General features: G+C 34.9%; 2 protein-coding genes across 2 annotated transcripts; one reads left to right on the forward strand and one right to left on the reverse strand.

Annotated features, from left to right (window-relative positions):
- Positions 1 to 613: 613 nt before the first annotated feature.
- Positions 614 to 6234, reverse strand: ICA69 (islet cell autoantigen 1-like protein). The gene is made up of 3 exons (XM_067130010.1): positions 6104 to 6234; positions 2982 to 3308; positions 614 to 2653 (listed from the first exon to the last, which is right to left on the reverse strand). The coding sequence occupies exons 2-3, from the start codon at positions 3210 to 3212 to the stop codon at positions 1184 to 1186; spliced, it is 1701 nt and encodes a 566-aa protein (XP_066986111.1). The 5' UTR covers positions 3213 to 3308; positions 6104 to 6234; the 3' UTR covers positions 614 to 1183.
- Positions 6235 to 6634: 400 nt separating this feature from the next.
- On the forward strand, positions 6635 to 23461 carry AP-1mu (adaptor protein complex 1, mu subunit). Its single transcript, XM_067130011.1, has 11 exons — positions 6635 to 6847; positions 9407 to 9520; positions 10472 to 10582; positions 12158 to 12292; positions 15269 to 15378; positions 15539 to 15683; positions 16053 to 16243; positions 18219 to 18297; positions 19624 to 19854; positions 20543 to 20668; positions 22369 to 23461. Exons 2-11 carry the CDS (start codon positions 9479 to 9481, stop codon positions 22465 to 22467), a joined length of 1269 nt encoding a protein of 422 aa, XP_066986112.1. The 5' UTR covers positions 6635 to 6847; positions 9407 to 9478; the 3' UTR covers positions 22468 to 23461.
- Positions 23462 to 23883: the final 422 nt, after the last annotated feature.

Raw genomic sequence — 23883 nt, forward strand, 5'->3', positions numbered from 1 at the left:
TCAGAAATGAGTGAATGTCTAGTTTACTTGCATCAGGAAATACTTGGTACAACATAAAAAAACTTGTCCCCATCACATCAAATTTTCATTGCAAACACCATTTTGATGACTGAAAAAATGGCTAAAGAAAAAATACTAACAAACTGACTACAAAGCAGGCTTCCTAGAAAAGGAAAAGAATTAAATAAAGACTCAGTGAACAGCATTCTAAACAAATGTCCAATTACAATGAAACTGAGTTAGGGAATGATGGCATTTAACAGGTGAGAGGCAGGTGGGCTCCCATAGTAGATGAGTCTCACCCATAAACAAGCTACTACTTTCCCTATTTTAAAGCAGTTATCCAACACTTCTTCTGTCCACAACAACCTAGCATTCTGGCATGAATAAATACAAGAGAACTTGTAAGTTAAATGAACATATTAATTTGTAATCATGTTGTTTATGACACTAGTTTTTAATCACAGTACAAGATTGGAGATATTGCATACAGCAGGGCAATATGCATTAAAGAAAACCTCTATATTTCCAAAATATCTTGTATCTAATGAACACAGTGCACATGCTTATATTAAAATCAATATTTTGAATGCAAGGTTTGTGAAAGATGAAGAACATTTCAGAAGTATACTCCCTGAAAAACAAAATTGTTGCAGATGGCTATTTTCAATCATGTGAGTCTGTTACTAAAAAACAAAATCATATAAAAGTTAGTTGAATACCAGTTTGCTGAAATTCCTGTTTTTATTACTGCATTGCCTACTTATAAGGGGCAACCCCATTTGTAAATCAGAACGTGTTCTACCTGAGAATCAACCAGACCGTGGAAAAACAGCAGAAGCAACTAGCATGCCTGGCATAAATCTTGAAATAAGTTACATTTGACTTTCTGCACTGTTCCCTTTTTGCTTTGACTAGATATCTGTTGACTAGTGACTGCATAAATAAAAAAATAGGAAGAAAAATGCAACTAAGTTCTGCTATACAATGATTCACATGATAAGAAGGCAAATGACAAAACTATTGTCAATTTTACTGTAAATAGTTTCATATTTGAACTTCCAATAAAGCAAAATAAAAACACTAAAAATATGGCATTTTTATAAATAGTAAATATCCATAACTTAATTTACTAATGCAACCATTACTTAGGTTATACATACCTATAAAAACTTATTCTTCCTTAACATTTCTTGTCATCATCCAGCACTTGGCTGAATATTGCATTTGCAGGATCTCCCAAAGGATCAATGTCTTGAAATACTTTATACCAGTCTAATTTGTTCACTTCCTGTTTCAGATCATGGCTTTGTGTTGTTCCTGAGCTTGCAGTAGTTTTAACTGCCTCATTAGCTTTTTGTGTTTGTGACTGTGAACCAGCAGGTAAATTTACAGTGCTTGATGGAGCACCAATTGAATTTCCTGACTGGAATGCAGGCATCTGGCTCTGCAGTGAGAAGTTGGCTGACTGGTCTTGCCAACTTTGCATTCCAAAATCTAAAAGCTGAGAAGGAAGGAACATGCTACCACGTTCACTTGAGTGACTTTGCAACATAGAGAAAGGATCCGAGTCAAGATCCCCTAAACTTTGGACAGAACTTACTCCCATCCCTGGCTCAGGGTTGGAGAGCCCAGAAGCACCCGAATTTTCATCAGACCCAAAGACAGGAAGTGGTTGGTGAACAGGACTGTCAAAAAGCTCTTTCAGCATTTGCTGTGTGTCCTTTTCTGTGTCAGGCACTTCTGGATTGTTTGTGAGGAAATCAAGCAACTGAGATTTAGAATTCTTTGCATCTACATTATTTTCTGTTTGATGTAGATTAAGGAGTTCCTCACTTACATCTTCATTTGTATAATCAAAGAGATTCACAAGACTATCACTCTTCTTCTGATCTGCATTATTCTTCTTTCTATTTTTCTTATTTCCATGTCTTTCCTTGTTTCGCTGTTTTTTCTTTTCTGGGTCATCATGATATTCAGCATTGAAAAAGGTCTTTTCATCACCTTCTAACTTTTCATCATCTTCTTCTTCCTTGGCATCATCAAGTCTTCTAGGAGGTTCTGCAAGTTCCTTAATCACCTGGAAGTCATAGGGCTGATATCCTTTGAAATTTCCTGCTACACTACTGAGAGTCTTAGAGGTTTTTTCTGAAAAAGTAATCAGATTATTTTGATAAACAATAAGAGCATGAGAAAACATATTGCACCTAGATGCTGCAAGAAGATCAATCTTCTGTAGGCTTTTAAGCTTTATTCGGTCAAATTTTGCTTTCTTTTGCTTAACAATTCCCTGGACTTCTCGAAATTTTTCCAACTGATGATACTGATCTGGGTTGAAATCTTGGGATATGTTCTTCATCCACATGAGAGCACCTCTATATTCTGTCCTTATTTTTTCCATCTCTGTAACCGTACAAAGTGTGTCTTCCACCGCACGTGTCTGAAATGTGTCTACTTCTTGAAAAAGTCTTACGAGAGGATTCCGAAGAGCTACTCTCTGCTGAGCAGTATAACTTAAACTCTTACCAACTGCAGTCATCATTTTTCCGGCTCGGCTCCTATCCTGTTTGCCATACTCCTTCAACAACCTCCCCATAGCATTTTCTTCCTGTGCCATAACACATATTTTGTTCTGGTAATCAGCAAGAAGAACCTGAGGAGAAAATTAAGTCAAAATCTCAAGAAACAACACTGTCAACATACTGTACTATATATGCTCTATTACTTAGCAAAAGAAGTTTGAAAATAATGTATTCAACAGGCAGAACACCTAATGCTGTACTCAATAGCTAAATTTACCATTACTCATCGTAATATTTACCCAACAAATTAATGACAGAATTCTACTATATATTGTTCACTAATTAATTTCCCACTCTTGAAATAAAGTAATGCATGTAACGCAGCTGTATGCTAATGATATACAGTATATAAAATCAAATAAAATTAAAATCTGACAGCCATCTTGTATCAAAGCTTACCTGCAACTCTTTAGTACTTGATTCAATAGCTTTGAAAAGTTCAATTTTGGCATCCAATTCAGCATCTGATGCAACAACATGCTCATCTTCCTTTTTGCCAAGCTTGCGTATTACAGCACTTTTTGTAAACCAAAACTGCTTCTGCACTTTCCCAAACGTTGAACTGTTTGAATTACGCTCAACCCATCGGTCATAACTCTGACCTGAATAACTCTGGATTTGTTGTGTCATCTTGACTTCTCTTCCTTGACCAAATGTCACTGAGATCAATTTTTGTTAATACTAAGGCTACGGGTGCTTCTATATGCTGCTGTTTACATTTTTACCCTGAAAAAAATAAAAGGAAACAGTCAATATTTTTATGCTAGAACACACTATAACTGAATCATTCTTCATGCAAATATAAATACCTCAAACACTTACTAACATGAAAAAGAAAAAGTGTTCAGCAGAAACTACACAAAAGAAAATTGCCTAAAGTAATTCACTACAGATGGTAATGAATTACAATAATCATCTAGTAAGGAGTCATGATCCATTGACATTTGTATGACATGATCAATCCAAACAATGGAATGCCACTTACACATGGTCTGACAAAGCAATGCTTACCTTTAAATGAATAAATCTGCGACAGTTGACACCAAAATTAATCATCTTTCTTATCATTAACATTTTTTACAACAAACTTTCCCCTCTGCAGGGTAGGACATAAAATGAGTTCTCACCATTCTTGTGTCTTTTGTCCTATTTTACAATTTTCTGAGACTTTCTACTGATCTTTGTCTTCCTACAGCCATTATCTATTACTCGTCTGACAAAAAGTTATCCAAACCATCTAAACATTGAAATTCACACGCTGAGGAAGATGCCAAGGACATTGGAGAGAAAATGCAAGACTCTGGAAAGGTTAGACTACATGGAGATTTGTAAAATTCATGAAACTTTCTTATGTCAACTGCCAACAGGTACACAGTTGAGTTATCTTGCTAATCAATAAGCTGCCCAATTGCTTCCACATTTCATAAATTTCATAAAGAAAAAATATAGCAATCAACACAATTCAACCATTGGCCCTTGTCTAGTCTATGTTATTCTGTCACAATAAGAATGTATTTTGGAATAGCCTAGTCTGCTCAACACTTGAAGCTACCCTGGCTTAAATCAAAACACCTTCCCTGGCTGCAATTTTTATAATTTAGCTTTTGTGTATCAAACTGCAATGCTTATAATCAATTTTTTTGCATTCATTAAATACCTTTAAACATGGTAGCATGATGAGAATACTGTACCATTCACAACCTTCAATATAATATTCAGAATCATTCTCAAGTCTTCATTGTGTATGCCATGCAGAAGCCGTTGAATGCAGCTAATATTGTAATACTCATAGCAGCAGGCATTCAGCTTCATACAAAGGCCAATATATGTTACCACATTTCCTTAATAAATTAAATTAGCCTGGCTCCACATTTGGCTACAAGACTTTCAGCATCAAGTGTGGAAGATTCTCTTCAAGCTACCACTAAGTGATGCCAATGACAAGTTGACACATAGGCTATATACTATATAGTTTAGTACCAGCCCCACGGGTACCAATGTTGCAACATATGGATGATAAATGGTAAATGTAAAGGAGATGGCTGCATGAAGATATCGTTTATTAATACAATATTTTGACTAAACAATATAGTAATGGGTGTATGTAATACAGCAGAGGTAGGATACTTTGAGAAATATACCGAGATGAGAAATTTGCTGTCTTTGGTTTATGTTTCTGTTTATCAATGAGGGGATGGTACTAAACATGATGCAAGTTCCGCAGGACGCTGTGTTTAGTACCAGCCCCTTGGGGATGAAAGCAAAAATATAAACAAAAGACGGGTAAATTTCTGTTATCTCGGTAAATGTCTCAAATCATCTCACCTGTACTGCATTATACACACTCTTTTCTATATTCTACAGTCAAGGAACTATATTAATAGTTGATATCTTCGTGTAGCCGTCTTCTTTACAGTTACCCAATACATCAGTAACAGTACATTTGTGATAGATTTTAGTATATCTTTAAAACAGACATCCACTTTAAGATATCGACCATTAGTATCATTCCTTGACTGAAGAATATAGAAAATGGAGTATATAATGCAGTACAGGCAAGATAATTTGAGAAATTTACCAAGCTAATGGAAATTTAACTGTCTTATTTATAATTTTGCTTTCCTTCCCAAGCGACTGGGACAAAACACAGTGTCCCACAAAACTGTTGCCATGTTTAGCACCAGGCCCCCGGGACGCATGTAGAAACTTAAACCAAAGATATTAAATTTTTCATATGATCTCACGTCCAATGTAAGCTACTATATACACCCATTTCTATCGTTTAATAACAAAATTACTGTATATTAATAAATGACATCTTTGTGCAGCCATTCCCTTTAAATATGACAAATTTTTAATCAAACTGTATTTTTCATAGTTAACAAACCTGAGGCCTTAACATTAGGATAAATCTTCTGGCGCCAGCTGGAAACCGGTTTAAAAATAATATAAAATCGTATATGCAAGGAGTCTGTGGCATCTGGCATTTGATACGCAGACGAGGTGGAAGCAGGTCAGAGACCCAGCTATACCCTCCTGATGCATTCAAGCTTGCTTCTAACCCAGGATAAGACATAAGAGGGGTGGCTAAAGGTGGGCAGTCTATGTTAAAGACCTCAGGTTTGTTAGCTATGAAAATACATACAAATTAATTAAAAACTTGTCATTTGTTCATACGCGGAACAAACCTTCGGTCTTATTTTTCGTATCGAACATATTGAGGAGACTTAACTACACAGCAAATAAAATACGAAAATAAATACCACCATGCCTTCGTGTACGTTTTGATATCCATTAGATTAAGGTAAAACCCAGTCCCCAGTAAGCTGTCTATTCCTACGCTACTTCCAATGCTAAGGCGAAAATAAATTTTAAAAAATACAGTCCCAGCCAAGTCTTTATGCATAGGGTAGCCCGTGAGGATAGCCAACATAGGCTCAGACTATGCTGGTCTAATCTAACATACTTCATATTTAAGTAAAGACAACATTACAAATCCGACAATATAGGTCGCAACTTACGGCATCACAAGTCGATTCCATCATATGAGTTAAAAAATCAAGTGGCCTCGTAATAAAAAAAGAAATCCAGTTTAATTTAACACGAATGACAGTTCAGTATGTGTACGTATTCACTTACTATAAGTGCGGGAGATATTTATCTCTTTCAGTTCAAATAAGAGTTTCGAGTCGTTTGTAAGTTCCTAAGAAGAAGTTCGATTATATTTATTGAGATTCCGAATCTTCTTTCTTTGAATGAAACCTTTTGTATTGTGTCGTCTATGAGAATCCACGGCAGACAGCTTTTACATGGCAAAAGTAATCGCCACGAAAAGCAACTCTCCAAAGTGAAAATCTTGCAACTGAACTGTTCCGATAACTATTTATTCTTCATCGATGAAGCCTTTCGTTGTGATTCGCCATTATTAATTAAATTATGATTGTTGCAAAATAATTTTTGTATAATAATAAAGTCTTCATGTAAGCTTTTATATGCTTATGCTGCAAATTACGCTGCATCGAACGCAGACACTATCAGTAATCTAAATACTCAGTTTTACTGAATCATTAAATGTGGTGGAATATGTTTTATGACTTAAACTAATTATTCCTAATTCAAATTCAGTTCTGTTAGCCAAAGTTAACTTCTAATATATAATTTAAAAAAACATCCGGAACCACCTGAAGTTATCGATGGCTTTCGCCTGGCTACGACTCGCTGTCAGACAGTAAACAGTAATAAGGGCTGGTGTCTCAAATTACCCCGTAAGTATTATTTTTCCTTTCTCCATTTGTTCTACGACTCCTGGTCTACTGTTCTGACAGCCATTTTATGAGTATAATAAGGGAATTTTTTAAAAATTGTCATCCGGGGATTGATTACAAAGTAGGGTCCTGTATCCTAGGGTTACTACTATTGTTATGACACCTACTTACGCCTGGGCAAGCTTAGGTCGAATTCCCTCTCGTGACGTGCCCAAGTCCTATCAGTAAGAATAGGCCTATGGGTAGCTTATTTCTATCTTGTTGTAACTTAGGCTACATTAATTTGATGGTTTTTAAGGCTGGGCAATGTTGGCGAGTCTAAGATTAATAAAGATGTGGTAGATAGCCTATGCATAGTCGTATGACTGGATTGAACACTAGCCAGCCGCCTAACCAAGTTTATCAAGGGATCTTTTAGTTATTTTTATTATTATTATTATTGGTAGAACTATATAGTTCTGTGGCGGCGACTGCCTTCTAACTTGAATTTTTCTACAGTTTTTCGGTTGCTAATTATGAATTTACCTTTAATTTTTGGCGCTCGAGTGTAATTAACCTGTAATTAACCCCTGAAGCCCATCCAACAAGGGGTTTCCATACGCGATCTTCACAAGACAGAGCACGGGTACGTCTGTTTCGAACGGTTCACATCCCGTCCGGCAAGTGCAATAACTTGTTAACGTATGGGTACCCAACCCCCCCCGGGCCAGTACTAAACACGGCGAAGGGACATTCCATCCGGCCGACAACAAGCAAATGCACCGCCAGTATCAGAACCCCTAAAAGAGTAGAAAAAACCAGTTGAAAAGGTAAAAACAGGCGCGGAGCTAATATATAGAATTACCTTATTATTCTTCAGTTGAATCATTTATATGGGACAAGCCCATAGGACCCATTAACTCGAAATTCAAGCTTCTAAAGAGTATTGTGTTCATTAGAAAGAAGAAATGGTTCTAATGAACACTGTAATATTCTTGGAAGGCTCGAATTTCAAGTAAATGGCTCCTTTAGGCTTGTTCCTTATGAATAAGCTAATCTTTGGAATAATAGGCCTAATAGTAATAACAGTAATGCTTTGCATCTTTTGTAATGAAACGGTAACAGCTGCTAGGCTACAGTAGGCCTGCTGCTTATGAATAAGGTCTCACCAACATCTAGGCCTATAGAATATGATAGTCGTTGCAGCTGCCAGAATCACAATTGTTTTGCATTGTTGGGATTTTTACTCTCTTTCATTACCTAATTTTACTTAGTAATTGAGCATTGCCTTGAGTGGAATGTAGAATGTTAAGTGAAGTAGCCTGAAGGAAATTGTGGTCAGGAATTGTAAAAAGAATACCATTGAAATTTAAAGAAAAAATAAATGAAAACGCACTGAGCTTGTCTAATACAGAAAGTACAGTAACAGCCTAGTGAGGGTAATAGCATCTCCAGTTTTTTTGTAATTACATGTGTCTAAGTGCTTATTACTAGTTTTTAATTTTTTACATTAATACCAGTCCCACTCGCTTGAATACTGTGGTTAGTACCGGCCCCCATTGATTTAAACATTGAAACATGCTTTTTGTATTAAGCATAACCTATTAAGGAAACTTAAGAACGAAACCAAAAAAACTCCAGTATTAAGAACTGATATTAAAGTAAAATAAATAAAAAAAGAGGGAGAGGGAAGAGGCTAGGCCATAAGATTCTTAAGATCAGATTGTTAATGCATCTTGTTTTATGTGAACTATTATTTGCAAAAACATTCCTAAGTTATAGAAGTTAATGTCTCATAATGTTTTTGACAACAATCTAATATGTACCAATTTGAAATATAACCAGATAATCTTAGAAATGTAAAAGTGGCTGAAGGCTGTGGCCATATAGCTGTAGAAATGTAAAACTAGATCTGGAGAATGCTAAAAATGCAAATTGTACAGTACTTTAACTAAAGGTGAAATATCTGTAGCCTAGAGATGTAGAACACGTGTGTGGCCAAACATTCACGGTCGATTTACCTTGTAGGGAGTTAGTGCTATCAGTGCTCTTCATACAGTGCACTTCGGGCATTACTTAAGGTTTTCTGTAGCATCCCTTTGGCCCCTAGCTGCAACCCCTTTCATTCCTTTTACTGTAACCTCCATTCATATTCTTTTTTCCATGTTACTCTCCACCCTCACCTAACAATTGTTTCGTATTGCAACTGTGAGATTTTTCTCCGCTTCACCTTTAAAACCTTTTTTACTATCAATTTCCCATTAAGCACTTAATGACCTTGTAGGTCCCAGTGCTTGGCCTGTGACCTAAATTTTATATTCCATTCCATTCTATTCCACGGCCTTTTTATATGAAAAAGTGCTTGATGGTAGTGGATGGGTTTTACCCCACTCACCCTGTACCACCAATTAGTTCCCCCCACTTGTTACCAAGTTTCAACATCCTGTTTCAGCTTGCACTGAGGAATATAATTTACATATAGGGCTCAGGTTTGTATACCTAGGAAAATATAAATCACTTTAAAACAGCATGTTACTGAATAGTTATCTATGTTCTTTATCATTGTTTTCTTTCTTTCAGGCATACTTGCAGTATGAAGTGAGCTGTTGAAGTTTTAATACAAGTTACCACCAGTTACCAACAGTTCTCACCATGTCTATATCAGCTATATACATCCTTGATGTGAAGGGGAAGGTTAGTATCTTATGTTTCCCGTGATAAAACAAATGATTTGAATTAATGTTGTCCCTCAGTACCTAAGGCTAAATTAGCAAAATCATATTTGTGAAGATTCTTTGGTACATAATTTTGTTGGTGTCCAAGGATTTCTGGACCCAGTGCTGAAAGCCCCAAGTTTTTTCATTTATGGCTTTCTTGCTTGACACAAGAAAGCATTGTGTAATCCCAAGGAAATGCAACAGGCATTAGGTAAATTCTCACTGAGTATCATGTACAAAACTATAGTTACATTTATCACTTGTCAGTTATTGATATTGAGTAAATGATATTGTAAGTGTTGGCCCTGTGGTTAAGTGTTGATGCATTAACACTTTATAGATGTGTTATTTGAAAAAATACAGTAAGATAAAAATTCATCATAAATGCATGCATTGCATCAAAATATGGAAACTTGTGCAGTAAGTTATGATATTCTCCAGCATCACTCGGTAAGGGCTGGGCAGACTATTCTTAAGTAAAAAAAAAATATCTGTTCATTTTCTTTTATTATCTAACATAACATGCAATATGTCAGTAAAACTTGTAATTTTAGAGAGTAAAATAAATAAGCATAAATATACCATATCTATATTAAATTAATGTGAATTTTTCTTTGTGGATAAGTTCAGAATTTTTGTCCAAAGCTGCCTTTCACTTGAATTTTTTTTACTTTGCATTTTTAATGATGGTAAACAAAGTATTTTTTAGATTTTAAAATGATACTAGAATGATCATCTTTAAAAGGAACATCACAACAAACAATCGAAATAATCATGTACCTTAGTTGCTGTCAGGGACCCAAAGGTCAAGAATAAATGCACATTGTGTACACTGATGTAAAACATGAATTTTTATCTGTGATAAAAGCTATGCAATGCCATAAATTTTGATGTACTACAGGTAGCTAATTATAATATCTTTTTCCAGGTATTAATATCCCGCAATTATCGTGGTGATATTGACATGGGTGTGATAGAGAAATTCATGCCCTTGGTAATGGAACGTGAAGATGATGGTAACATGGCTCCCATTATTCAGGTAATGATTATTTTTGTGCATTGTGAAATTTTCTTTAAACTACATACTGTACACTTTTTTGTACAAATGAAAGACTGTACCTATTGCCCAGCATAATAAACCAGTGCTCTTTGTAAGGGTATACTGTATTGCTTACTGTGTGGCTAGAGATAGATGCCTTCATAATAGATCATGAGATCTCTGACTTTCAAACCTGGGAGCTTTGTATTGCCTTTGCTTCATTATCTGTTCGTGTGTGCAGTAGGTGCTGTGTGCCTAGAACACTGGGTGTGACTCTGAGGTCTTTTATCTAGTCAGATGTATTTATCAGTCTCCAAAACTCTTCTGCATAATAAGGGGTCTCTTTTTAATTATTCATTTTTCAGTTCTCAAGTCATCTTTGTGCTTTTCATCTTGAGGGCTTGACTCATGCAGAGGTTCATTGTCCTGAATTAGACTTGAGACTTTAGTGTTGCTGAGACGACCCCCTAATTGTACCTGTGTTTATGTATCAGAAAAAATCCTCCATGTTAGTCATATTTCACTTCTTTGCATGTCTTGACCCCCTAGAAAATTGATGAAGTTTTTTCCCTGCCATTGAAGTCTTATTTTTATTATTTTTACAAAGTAGTCTTTCAAGACCAGTAAGTTACTTTTCTCCACTCATGAGGCATATCCAAGGGTTTGCCCTTCAGTGAGCTGGGAAAATTGAGCAAAGTGAGAGACCCTTGTGAATGGATAAGATGCAAAGGCAGACATTTTTACAGCTTTGACCTGAAGTGCTACCCTTGTGGGGCTCTTGAAGTTGCAGGTAAGAATGCAGTCAGCCTCTTTGATGGCATGTAGAAAGGAGTCTGGAGATCAGATCTTCGTGTTAAGTCTCCATTCTGCTCTCACTTTTTTCAAAGCAAAAGATTGTGTAGACTGAAGACCAAACACTCTGAAGTGGAAAGGGAAATACAGCTGTATAATTTCTCACAGTAAGGCAGACTCTCAGTGCTGTATGTATGCTTATTGGCTTAGCACAGATGTTGTGTACTGTCATATGCTGTTTACTGTAGCTTAATAATGAGGGGTTATGGGGAAGGGGAAGGGGTAACAATCTGACTTTGGTGTGGTTAGACTGAAATTTGTTAGGGACTTGCCCCTAGTCCCATAGCTCTTCATCCTGAGAAAGTCTGCATACTGTGCTCCAGTGAGATGCAATCTGTTGTGGTATTTGTAGGTGTACCATACACTTCGTTAGTGTCTATGATATTATGTATCAAACAACACAATAGAAAGTGATAGAAAAATAGAATAACACTGTATCACATATTTACAATGGGTAAAAACACCTCATGAACATGGCATCCCAAATAGAATGAAGTAAAAAGGGAATGAAAATTAAATTCCATACAATACAAATATTAGGAATAAGGAAAACAATCTTCCAAACCTGATGATATTTTTCATATTGTTACCATTTTTAAATGTAACACATGAACATGCTTGATTACATTAGTCTTAATGTAGCGCGATAGAATGTTTCATTGATTTACTAGTTATATTCTGAAGTTGGTAGTATGTAATAACAAGAATTTTTTTTATTTTCAGACTGAAGAGGCAACATTTTGCTTTGTAAAAGTTAGTAATTTATATGTTGTGTCTACGACGATGATAAATGCTAATGTTACATTAGTGTTTGCCTTCCTGCATAAGCTTGTGTCTGTCGCTTCAGAATACTTTAAGGTAAGGGTATGCAGTATCATTGTTATGTAGGTACGAATGAAAGTTCTACTTGGGTTGCCTTTTTGTTGGATTTAGTAAACAAATCATCAAATTTAAAATACTCATTTGTAAGCTAAAATTAGTAGAGTTGATGGATGGGAAAAGCTGGAGAGTGGGACCACCTCTCCCAGTTTTTGTCGTCCCATACGTAAATTTATTTCTATTTGCCATTATTAGATATTTTCATGAGTTCTACAGCTGAACATTATCATTAGATTAGCTTACCACCACTTTATATTCTTGTGAATGCACTGTGTTAACTGAACTCATTTCATTTGTTCCTACAAGAATACAAACCACCTTTTATGTGGGAGAATCGTTGGTAAAAGCTCTATTGGTTGTTGAAGCTTGTTTACAGGTAAGTGGAAGAAGTGAGGTGCATGATAGGTGCTGCCACCCTTTCACTCTCCAGCAGACTGTCACTTTTTTTTTGAGTCGCTTTTCAAGACTGGATACCTTTCCTATACTTTTATGGTTATTGAAGGGCTCCTTTTCATTTATTTTGAACTTTGGTTTGTGGAAGTACAGTAAACCCCCCGTATTCGTGTTCTCATGTTTCGCGGACTCACGCATTAGCGGGTTTCTCTGTGGAACATATCTACCCATTATTCACGGAAAATTTGCCAATTCGTGGTATTTTTCACTGAGAAATATTCACTGATTACTGTATTTTCATATTTTCATGAATAAATGCACTTTTTGAGATAAAACTATTAAAATACTCAGGGATAAGCATTTTTACAGGGTTTTTCTTGTGTTTAAACTATCAAAATGGGCAGTTCTAAGTGTTTTTAGAGGGGTTTTAAGTATTCACGGAATTTAGCTATTCGCGGGGGGTTGCGGTACGCATCCCCTGTATGTTTATGAAGAGTGTATTTTCTCCTTTAGAAATTATGTATAAATAGGAGAGATGTCTTTGGCAAGAGTCTGTTTGTGTGGCTGCTGTAGGTTATCCTTGATTATTGATCTCATACTTTCTGTGTGTGTGTTAGATTTTGCAAGAGCCAGGTATGTGCTTAGAATTTCCTTGCTGAGAGAGCAGTGATTGGTATCCTTAGTGGAAAGTATGGAACTAAACTGAAAATATCTAAGAAGACCCCCTTTGGTTTTGTCAGGAGGCATTATGCCTTCCTTCATTCTGATAGCTTATCTTGTATCAAATCCTTTTAGGAACTGCTGATTCTTCTGTGTGTGCTGGTTCTTGCTGTTGTCTACAGGCTGCATGGTTTGCTGGGGATCAGAGAGGATAGCAGAGGACTGGTTTGCTCTCGCCATTTGTGATAAGATAGGTTTTGGGCTGGTAACAGTTAACTTGTCTGGATACTGATTATATACATGCTTTTGTCTATCCTGATTTTGCATCACCAGAAGCAGGGATCCATTCAAACCCTTGGGAGTTCATGAAGGCTCTGCAGCCATCCCTGGGCTTGCCAGGATTACTGAACTCTAGGCTGTATGGCTTGTTTGATTTTAGAGAATGTCATCTCCCTTGTTTTCCTTGTTGCTGTGGTCCCTGCTTCATTAGTGGACCCACATGCTACTGCTATTGCTGCTGCTCTCAGGAGGATTAGGTGAGAGGTGTAACAGGAACAAGGCAAGGAAATGTCATCTGCTTCCTCAACCCCATCCTTTTCACCCTGAAACTTGTCTCCATCTTCTAAGCCAGGACGAAAGGCCTGAAGATTTCTTATCACAAGGTGCCTTGTAAGCCTCCCAAATGGAGTACTGTGAGAGGAGCAGTCGACCCAGTCCATGATAATAGGGCCAGCCTAGACTCCCAGTATTTTCATGTCTTCAAAAGCACTGCGGCGAGAGTAAGTGCAAATAAAAAATAAAAATAAAACTCCGGTTACAGTAAGACAGATATTGAAGTGAAATTCAACTTGTGAATCATAAGAACAGGTCCACCTTTACATGATTTGTTCATTAAATACATAATTCATTGGAAAAGCATCTACAGTAGGCAAAATTAAGTATCTTTTTAAGACAATAAACTCATTGTATGTACCAAAAGCTCTTTCAAAAATCATTGCAAAAAGCATTACTGATTGTCATTGCTACACCAACATGTCTTATTAGCTGCTTATGCAGAGTATAGGTAAAAATGGTAAACACTAAGCTCTTAGTTAGTATAATTGAATAGTTAGTACAGTATACTGTAAATCAAATACTCCATTTGGATATCAGCACAGTACTTGATCCACATTAGACTTTCTCACAATTACAAGACCATATTGAATTTTCATAGAGGATTCAAAGGTAAGGGAATTGCAGCTGCAACATTTATTTTACAGAAGACATATAACTTTTCTTGGTGATGCAACAACTTACAAGTTTCATGACTGACTTTCAAGGCTAATTGCCAAGTTTTATACAAAACTAATTATGTGATTGAACATTGCAAGTACATATTGACAGTGCTTATTCATATATACATAAATTAGAAAAGGGGTTCTTCAAGTAAGTTTACTCAGTTTCACCATATTTACCTTTTGGTGGTAATGTTTTTGTAGATGATTTTGCAATTTATTGTTTATCTCCCAGCCAATCTTGGTCATTTACTAAGAAAGTCAAACTTTACCATTTCCAAAGGGCCTCACTGCTGAGAAGTAGGTTATCCTCTTCTGTCTTTCTTTGAAATTTAGGTTAATTTTTTACTTGCAGTTAATTTGGAAAAATCCCATAGCCTTCTTGAAAGGAAAAAGCAGAAATGCTTCAAATATGATAAGGTGTAAGGCTTATTTGAAAATAATTGGAAAATGTCAGACAAAGTTCGTGTTTGAATCCTTTACAAATTAGGAAACACAAAACTACAGTATTTGAAGTGTGTATGTTTTATTTTTTAATGTAACATTTTTTTGGTGCTTTTTGATATACCACTGTAATTGGGCAGATGGCCATTATAACTTGTAATTTCTCTCTTTTTTTTTTTATCAGGAATTAGAGGAAGAGAGTATTAGGGATAACTTTGTTATCATTTATGAGTTATTGGATGAACTCCTAGACTTTGGTTACCCACAGACTACTGATACCAAGATTTTGCAAGAGTGAGTGATTTCTTAAATGTTAGTCTGGAAAGTTGCCTATTTGCCATGAATATTCTGCTGATAAAATGTTTCCTTTGCTCCTCACTATACTTATATATGGAGTGTAAAATGTATTGTAGGCTGTGCAATCTATAGTTGCTTGGTATTTCCAAAACCACAGGTATATTACACAAGAGGGTCACAAATTGGAAATAGCTCCCCGTCCCCCTATAGCTGTCACCAATGCAGTATCATGGAGGTCTGAAGGAATAAAGTATAGGAAAAATGAAGTCTTTTTAGATGTGATTGAAGGAGTTAATCTTTTGGTAAGTTGTGATACATGTCCATTTTACAAAGTAATTTGGTTATAATTTAAAGTTTTACAATGACCCACAAACTAAGGAGTAAGTCACCTCACACTAATTTTTTCCTTTAATTGAAAAACAAATCTTTTTAGCAAGCCTAATGAGTCCAGAAACAGGACTAAGATTTCTCATTAATTATTAAATTACTTTATAATAATAGTAACAGCATAGGTTCTTTTCTTTGAGCCAGCTTGTCTTTCTAGTTGCATGAAATAAAGTCGGTTTAAACACTATTTGGTTGAATTCTGGGAGTCTTGTGAAGAATTATTTTTTGACGCAATGAAAATACTAATTGATGGATGTATGACTTCTTGCCTCTCAATATTTCAGGCAAATTCAAATGGTAATGTGCTCCGCAGTGAAATTGTTGGAAGTATAAAAATGCGTGTCTACCTGTCGGGAATGCCTGAGCTAAGACTAGGGCTCAATGACAAAGTACTTTTTGAATCTACAGGACGTGGCAAGAGTAAGAGTGTAGAACTTGAAGATGTTAAATTTCATCAATGTGTCAGGCTTTCAAGGTGAGTTTCTTTTTACTTACAGGAGTCATTGAAAGTTTTCCTTTATTTTGTAAGTAACTCCGTTTCATTTTAGAATGTGTCTGGACCTTTGTTTTCTAATACACCTCATTTACAGTACAAAATTCACTCTTGTTTATGGAACCTGATTAAAATACTGTATTACAAGTAAATATTTGGATCTTATTCTTGTTGGAAGGGTGGAAAATGATGATGATTGATGGGTTACTCAGCTATATATATCTGATGATCTTTTATGATTAATCAAAATAGACATGTTATCAAACCATTCAGTGGTTAATGATGCAGTAACTCAAGCTTGCTGCTGGGCATGTATGAACTTTTGTTTTTGCCCATTGGTTCTCTAGGACAAGCTGATACATGAACAATGAAAGGCTTGGCTAATCTATACACAGTCAAACAAACATCAGCTGTGTGATGTTACTTTGTGAAGGCTGTAACCTTTGGCAACTTTTTCCTGTTTCATATATGATGTAGAGGATGGGTGACTTTGCCTCTTAAGACAGTTCTTTTCTTTGACAAAATTCAGTTCTGGAACTGCTGGACATGCCTCTGTTGCTTCATGAGTTGCATTCTGTGCCTATCTTGGAACCATGTATATTTTATTTTACATGCTTATATTGATGATGAAAGAAATGCTAACCCCCACTAATATAATTCAGATTTATCATTTTCAACATTTTTGTTTATATTTTCATATGCGTTGCCCAAACTTACAGTTCCATATTACACATGTCTAATATGCCAACTAAGTAAGATACTCTAAATTTTCATCAAAAATATTTTCTGTTGTGATAAGCACTGGGTTACCTGTCTTCATTGGATGCACAAGCATTATAAATCCTGCTTGCCATGGGACTTAACCTCTGTTTTGTAATGTTTCCTCTTTATGCAAATTTTAAATTTATTCACATTTTAAGACTTAGTAACATCAACAGTTAGCTTTTTGCATCATAAATTGGTTGATTATTCATTATCTTTGTTTCAGAATAAACCCATCACTTACAATACCATACAGAATTCCCTTCACTACTTGTGTGTGTTTTTTCTTTAGCAAATGGGGTTCAGTATGTATTTAGAAAAGGGCAGAAGATTGAAATGTTCAGCATTCACCCTGGGTATTACTGGAGAAATTATAAATCCAGAATCTACACAGAAAGTATAATATTAATATTCTAAGATTTTGGTTTGTGATTTAATCAGTTACTGGCTGTGGAAACTTGCTCAGTCTTGACTTTACAATCAATGTGATTTGAACTTTAATACAAGAATATTTTAGAGAATACATCCAATTTTTTAACTGACCCAAACAAAAATGTGAGTAAATGATACGTCAAATAAAGATATTAAAAGTAAAGAAATTTCCAATAATTTCGAAGTAACTGAGATTTACAATGGAAAATACTTTTTGTTCTTCAAATTGAAGAATATAATATATATTCATTTAAAAGGTTAGTTGAAAATCCAAATATGTAAAACAGTTTTATTTTTGTTTTGAGAAGAGAACTGAAGAATTTCATTCATTTTAAGAAAGTTGCTCATTAATCATTCACTTGCCAACATTCTTAGTATATAATCCCATCAGTTATGAGTAATTTCAGTCAAAATTGTATTCACTTTGCCAACATTGTTAGTATTAGCTCGTCAGTTACGAGTAATTTAGCTGAAAGCATATTCACTTTTAAAAGTGCATTTTTTTTTTTTTTTCTGGTCATGGTGACAAGTACATTAAGTAACTAAATTTGTTAATTTGAGGTCTGTTAAGTTGAGGTGCCAGTGTAGTAGAAAAACCTCTTGAAACAGAATTAATAAGTAGTTTGTTTAGCTTTGGACAGTGAAGTACTGAAATTGAGAAATTAACTCTTACTTAGTACAGGTATTCATATCCTAAAAGTTCATGGGGGTGTGACTGGTAGTACAGGTATTCAAATCCTAAAAATTCATTGTTACGTTACAGGTTTGAAAATGATCGGACTATTTCATTCATCCCACCCGATGGCGAGTTTGAGCTGATGTCATATCGGTTAAACACTCACGTAAGTTATATGACAGACAAATTTTTAGTAATTTTAGAATGTTGGGCGTCTAGCAAAAGTACAGTACATAATATTGTGATCAGTTGGTTATACAGTGGTACAAACTGTTGCCTCACAATTAATGATTATCGATAGACCATTTGGAGCTGTAAGCTTTGCAAATGCACTATTTTGATAATTAGCTGATTAATAAGACTTTGATAGAGTGGTGGAACCCACACCTTAATTTGGCTAAGTCACTTTTTGTTTGTACAGTGCATGTTTTTATATAGTATACATATAGTATTTATTTTTTTGTATATGCAGTAATGAATGCAAAGTAGCAACATTTTTGCTCAGATATTTTCAGAGTTGAAACCTGAGATAAGACCATACTATGATGTGGAAAGGAGGCTTAGTAATGAGTGGCAGGTGTTTTGTAAAAATTAACAGGGCAGCAAAAAAATTCAAATAAACTACATACTGTGTTGGATTGTGCTATTTTTTATTCCAGAAAAAATGCCCCATTAAAGTAGTAGTAAAACGCTGTGTATTAGCCATAAAATTGACACTGTGGTGAAAGAATAATTGCATGCACCAGTTTCCAATCAAATTGGACTATACCTGTATTCCTTGCAGTTACTCTTCTCATATTGTCCTATCTACATTTTGGAAAGCTAAAAAAGCTTATGATTGTATAGGGTGGTGAAGGCAAGTGCTCATAAAAGCCTTAACCCACTGTTCTCAGTCCAGGTCTGTGTGTAGTTTTGGTAACATTTACAGCTTTACCACTTGTTACCTTGGTGTCAGTTTTTGTTTGTTTCAGTACATTATTGTTTTTAAAATTATTGGTATTTTTGCATTTTCTGTTATGTATAATTTTTTATCTGGTATTAATTCGTACTTTGGTAAATGTTCATTTTCAATTGTTTTCTCTTGTTCTTCCATTTTCTAGTTTTATTATGTTACCTTACATACTGATGTCCTTCCATTTTGTAGTTTTATTATGTTACCTTACACACTGAATGCTTACATATGTATTTATAAAGGGTAGTATTGTATTTAAGTACAATATAACACTTTTTTGCAGAAAGAACATATATTTACTTTAGGTACAGTAAAAGTTAGGATATTTCTAATAAGGTTAGCTTTCTGTTATCAGCATAAAACAATATTTATTTTTAAGGAAGTTTACCAGACTAAGAGGTACCTTCATAATTTGTAGCTGTACCATGTCAACTTCCTAGGTTGTACTTAATTTAAATTACTGTACTGCTGTATGAGTAAGATTGTTCAATCACACTACTAATGTATTATGTATTTATGCATACAAAATAATATTTGCAGGTAAAGCCCCTTATTTGGATTGAATCTGTTATTGAAAGACATGCTCACAGCAGAGTGGAATACATGGTTAAGGCAAAATCTCAGTTCAAAAGGCGGTCTACAGCTAACAATGTGGAGATCATCATCCCTGTCCCTAATGATGCTGATTCGCCTAAGTTTAAAACGTCTGTTGGATCTGTGAAATACACGCCAGAAAAGAACTGCATTGTTTGGACAATTAAGTCCTTCCCAGTAAGTTTTTGTCAATTTTCAAAATTTGAGGGATGCTCTGCTTGAAAACTTGTCACTAACCTAGTGCAAATGCTCTCCAGATTATGGGCTTCCTTTCTTACGTTTTGTTTATGCCCTAGTCAAGTAACCTGGGCTTTATTTTTCTTAAGCATGCTTCATTTTTCATAGCAAAGTATTTGGTGAAGTTTTTATGAGCATGAGAACAAGGATATTTTGAAGATGTGGAACTCTTCCTCACCTATAGAATTTTATTTCATGTTTAGCATATGTTAGGAAAAAAGTTACTTATTAAACTTGTCTTATTGTTAGACTTGATCCCAACAGACAGGTGGCTTATTTAGTAACTGAAACCAAGATAATATCCAGACAGTCCATTCTAGGGCAACTATAAAAAGTCATCGTAGTTGTGCTCTTCCTTCCTTTGTAGGGTCCTATAGAAATCAAAGAGGTATCCACACAGGTTAGAATTTCTACCTCAGCATACCATGGAAGCAAGTAGTTTTCGTAGCAATGATGAACAGGATACCCCAAAATGCAGACTTGGTAATCATTTTTTGCATTGATGTGTGTGTGTTGGATTCAGTAGATCACAAACGCTATTACACGGGATTCATAACTACTGTACTACTTTTGATTTATTGGAAATTTTTTTAATGTAGCTTTCACTTATCATTACTGTACCTTGCAGGGAGGCAAGGAATATTTAATGCGGGCACACTTTGGGCTGCCTAGTGTTGAAGGTGAAGACATTGAAGGAAAACCACCAATCCAAGTTCGGTTTGAAATTCCATACTTTACTACTTCTGGAATTCAGGTAAGTCCAGGAACTTTGATACTGTACTTTAAATTAGAAATACATTGATACTGTACTTTAAATTAGAAATACATTGATACTGTACTTTAAATTAGAAATACATTGATACTGTACTTTAAATTAGAAATACATTGATACTGTACTTTAAATTAGAAATACATTGATACTGTACTTTAAATTAGAAATACATTGATACTGTATAAATTAGAAATACATTGATACTGTACTTTAAATTAGAAAGACATTTCTAGGTTCAAGTAAAACGTCAAAGATCTGGTGGCTGTTGGATTTTGAAATATCTAAATCTCTGCAAAGTTTTGTAATAGGCTAGTCTTTGGCCTATTAGCCTGTGGTATACTGTAATCAAAGATTTCATAGTGTCTTATTTTGGTAACTTCCAAATGAAATTGATAATAACTTTAATGTAAGGCAGTACATTTCATTCAAAATGATTGTATAAAAATTAGTTGAAAAGAGGGAGAGGAAGAGACATATTGGAAAGTCTGTGGTATAATCCTTAGACAAAACACTGATTTCTCTCATATCCTAATGATGCACATCAATAATGATGGAATGTGAAAGCAGTATAGTAGGTTTTAATTTAGAGTAATTATAATTACATATTATGTGAGGGACAAAGAGCTCTTAAGTCCTTCTTACTAAGGGACCAATATTTTATAAATTTCTTTGTCCCTCATTTTCTCACATTTTCTTTGAACTGGAGGTACCCCAATTTATATCTGCTTATTAGCTATGTTTCCCTTTTACTAAACTGTATTTATTGTACAGTAATACCTTCAGTTATGCTGTACTGAATTTGAGTGTTTTTGACTTTACAACAGTTTTTGTTAGAGATAACAGGAAAAATAAAAACTGACCTACATTGGTTTATGTTTCTTTATGCTGGTTGGCAATGAATGGTAAACTGCTAAAAAATACAGAAATTAATAAAAACAGTGCCAAACCATATAAAAACAAACTTTAAAATATGTCCGGTAGATTTAATATACATTGTCTTATTTACATGACATTCGGCTGTACTGTATAGTATTCATTATGTACGTTGTTCTGGCCTTCAGGCATAAAAATACTAAAATCAGTATGAAATTGCCTAATAAATAAGATAATACACCTGTACAGAAATATAATGTACACAGAATAAGACCATTGAAAAGCTGAAAAACATAAAATTGTCATAGTACATAAAATTTGGCTTTAATAGTTCCAGTGTTTGGCTGCGTGGTGGCCCTAGTTCTGGGCATTGAATTCAGACATGGTTGCTTGTATGTTATATGCATGTCTTGTTTTTGTTGAATTTAATAATTAGGCCCATGGCTCTGAAGGAAGTACCTAATCCTAGTCTTACTACACATACTTTAATGCTGTACCTTTGGAAAATAAGGTGGCTATGATAAAACACAATAAAAATGGTGAAAAGATATCTGTCATAGCTGCTTAACCTTGGCTTGAATCCACAAATGTAATTTAACATACAAACTTTGGTCCAGGTCCAAGATTGGCACAGGGTCTTTTAGCACAGTTCGTTAGATCTGGTTCTTGGTTAGAATCAAAAATTAATATTTTAGCTTCATGTACTTTGTTATTGAGCATGTTGCTGATGAGAAGGTGGATTTAGTCAAGCAGAGGTAAAGATCAGTGAGAATTAGCTATATATGCCTCAATTTCAATTTCTTTTACAGGTTCGTTATCTGAAGATTATTGAGAAGTCAGGCTACCAGGCCTTACCATGGGTTCGTTACATCACCCAAAACGGGGATTATCAGTTACGGACACATTAATGTGAATGGGAACTTCTAGAAAGTGTATTTCATACTAAAAGATTTTAGAATTGGTTTAATAACAGGTGTTTAGGCACTGCAGAAATGAACTACATAAGAGTTTTTCCAGTTATCCTTATATAATTTTGTTAATTTCTGGCCAGCCCTGTGAGAGTAAAGAATTTTAGTCTGTGCTGGCATGTGGCCAGCTTAGTATGTGATAACAACAACAGTATAGCTTGGTGGTCTGGTTAAACTGTGTTTTATGACTTGTTAATTTCTAATCTTTTGTTTTAAGTGTTCCACAGAAAAATTTTCCAAGAATAGCAGTGATATTTGTTGCTGTACCTTATATATAGCTGTTTCCACTAATTGTTTTTATGAAAGTATCAAGTTATAACTGATTTGTGCAGTCTTATGTATATATCTATGAAAATATTGGTATTTAAGTATTAGCATACTTGGCAAATGTAGTTACACTGTCACTTTGCAGAAAAATTTGTATTTTATAGGTATTTTTTATGTGAAAGTTTTGTCTATTTGGAGAGAAGTAAAGTGTTGGAGAAGGGAATAAATATTTAGCCATGTTAGTGGGACTTATTTTTATCCAGGTGTTGCATTCAAGCTGTTTACTTTTCAGAAGTATCTGTATTTAAAAAAATAAAAAAACTTGCTTACTGGAAAGTAGTGGTATGAACATAGCTCGCTCCACATAAGGTCTCCTCATATTTTATCATGCAGATGATACAGTAAATACATTCCATAGGTCTTCAACTGAACTTAGGAACAGGTTGAGCTAGTGAGGCAGTAGTTTGTGTGTTAATTATCTAAAGGAATTGCTGGAAGTGAATATATGTAAATAGGCAATAGGTTTCCTGGGCTCTCCAGTGTTACCTAGTACTGTATTTCAGTATTTTTATTTGGTTGTTTTATTGATTTTATATGTTTTTCTCAAGATTGAATAATCAATGTATATTGAACTTTCCAGAGTTTTTATTAAAGCTTTTGCTCTTGATTATTTCAGATTTTATTAGTGTACCTACATATTCAGTGATGAGGTTTATTTGATTTTTCTTGTCTTTTTTGTATCTGAAAAATTTTAAGCTTGGCTCCATTGGGGCTAATTACTATCTCCATATCATTTAGGGAATATTGTGTCAGCTTATGCCATGATATTGTTATGTCTCCTCAGGTGAGCAGTAGGCTTTAAGGCTACTAAAGCTTTCTCACTTAAGGGTTAATAATTCTTCAGAAGCACATGCAACAGTTGATGATGTTCAGTACTCCCTTATTTATCCTTTATTGAAATATTACAACTTTCATGGATTCAGTGATTGTGCGGTAAATATTGGTAACTGTAGTTTTCATTTTGGGATGTGATGATAAACAAGTCTTTTGATAGTTGATGCACTATCAGAGACAGGCCAGGAGAAAGTA

This window comes from Macrobrachium rosenbergii, chromosome 28 (assembly GCF_040412425.1).
Source record: "Macrobrachium rosenbergii isolate ZJJX-2024 chromosome 28, ASM4041242v1, whole genome shotgun sequence".
Classification (NCBI taxonomy): Eukaryota; Metazoa; Arthropoda; class Malacostraca; order Decapoda; family Palaemonidae; genus Macrobrachium; species Macrobrachium rosenbergii.

Coding starts and splice junctions, on each gene's coding strand:
- AP-1mu (XM_067130011.1), top strand. CDS start 9,479: ATGTCTATATCAGCTATATACATCCTTGATGTGAAGGGGAAG. Junction 15,379..15,538: donor GATACCAAGATTTTGCAAGA/GTGAGTGATTTC, acceptor CCAAAACCACAG/GTATATTACACAAGAGGGTC. Junction 20,669..22,368: donor TTACTACTTCTGGAATTCAG/GTAAGTCCAGGA, acceptor TTTCTTTTACAG/GTTCGTTATCTGAAGATTAT.
- ICA69 (XM_067130010.1), bottom strand. CDS start 3,212: ATGACACAACAAATCCAGAGTTATTCAGGTCAGAGTTATGACCGATGG. Junction 2,654..2,981: donor CAAGTACTAAAGAGTTGCAG/GTAAGCTTTGAT, acceptor TTTTCTCCTCAG/GTTCTTCTTGCTGATTACCA.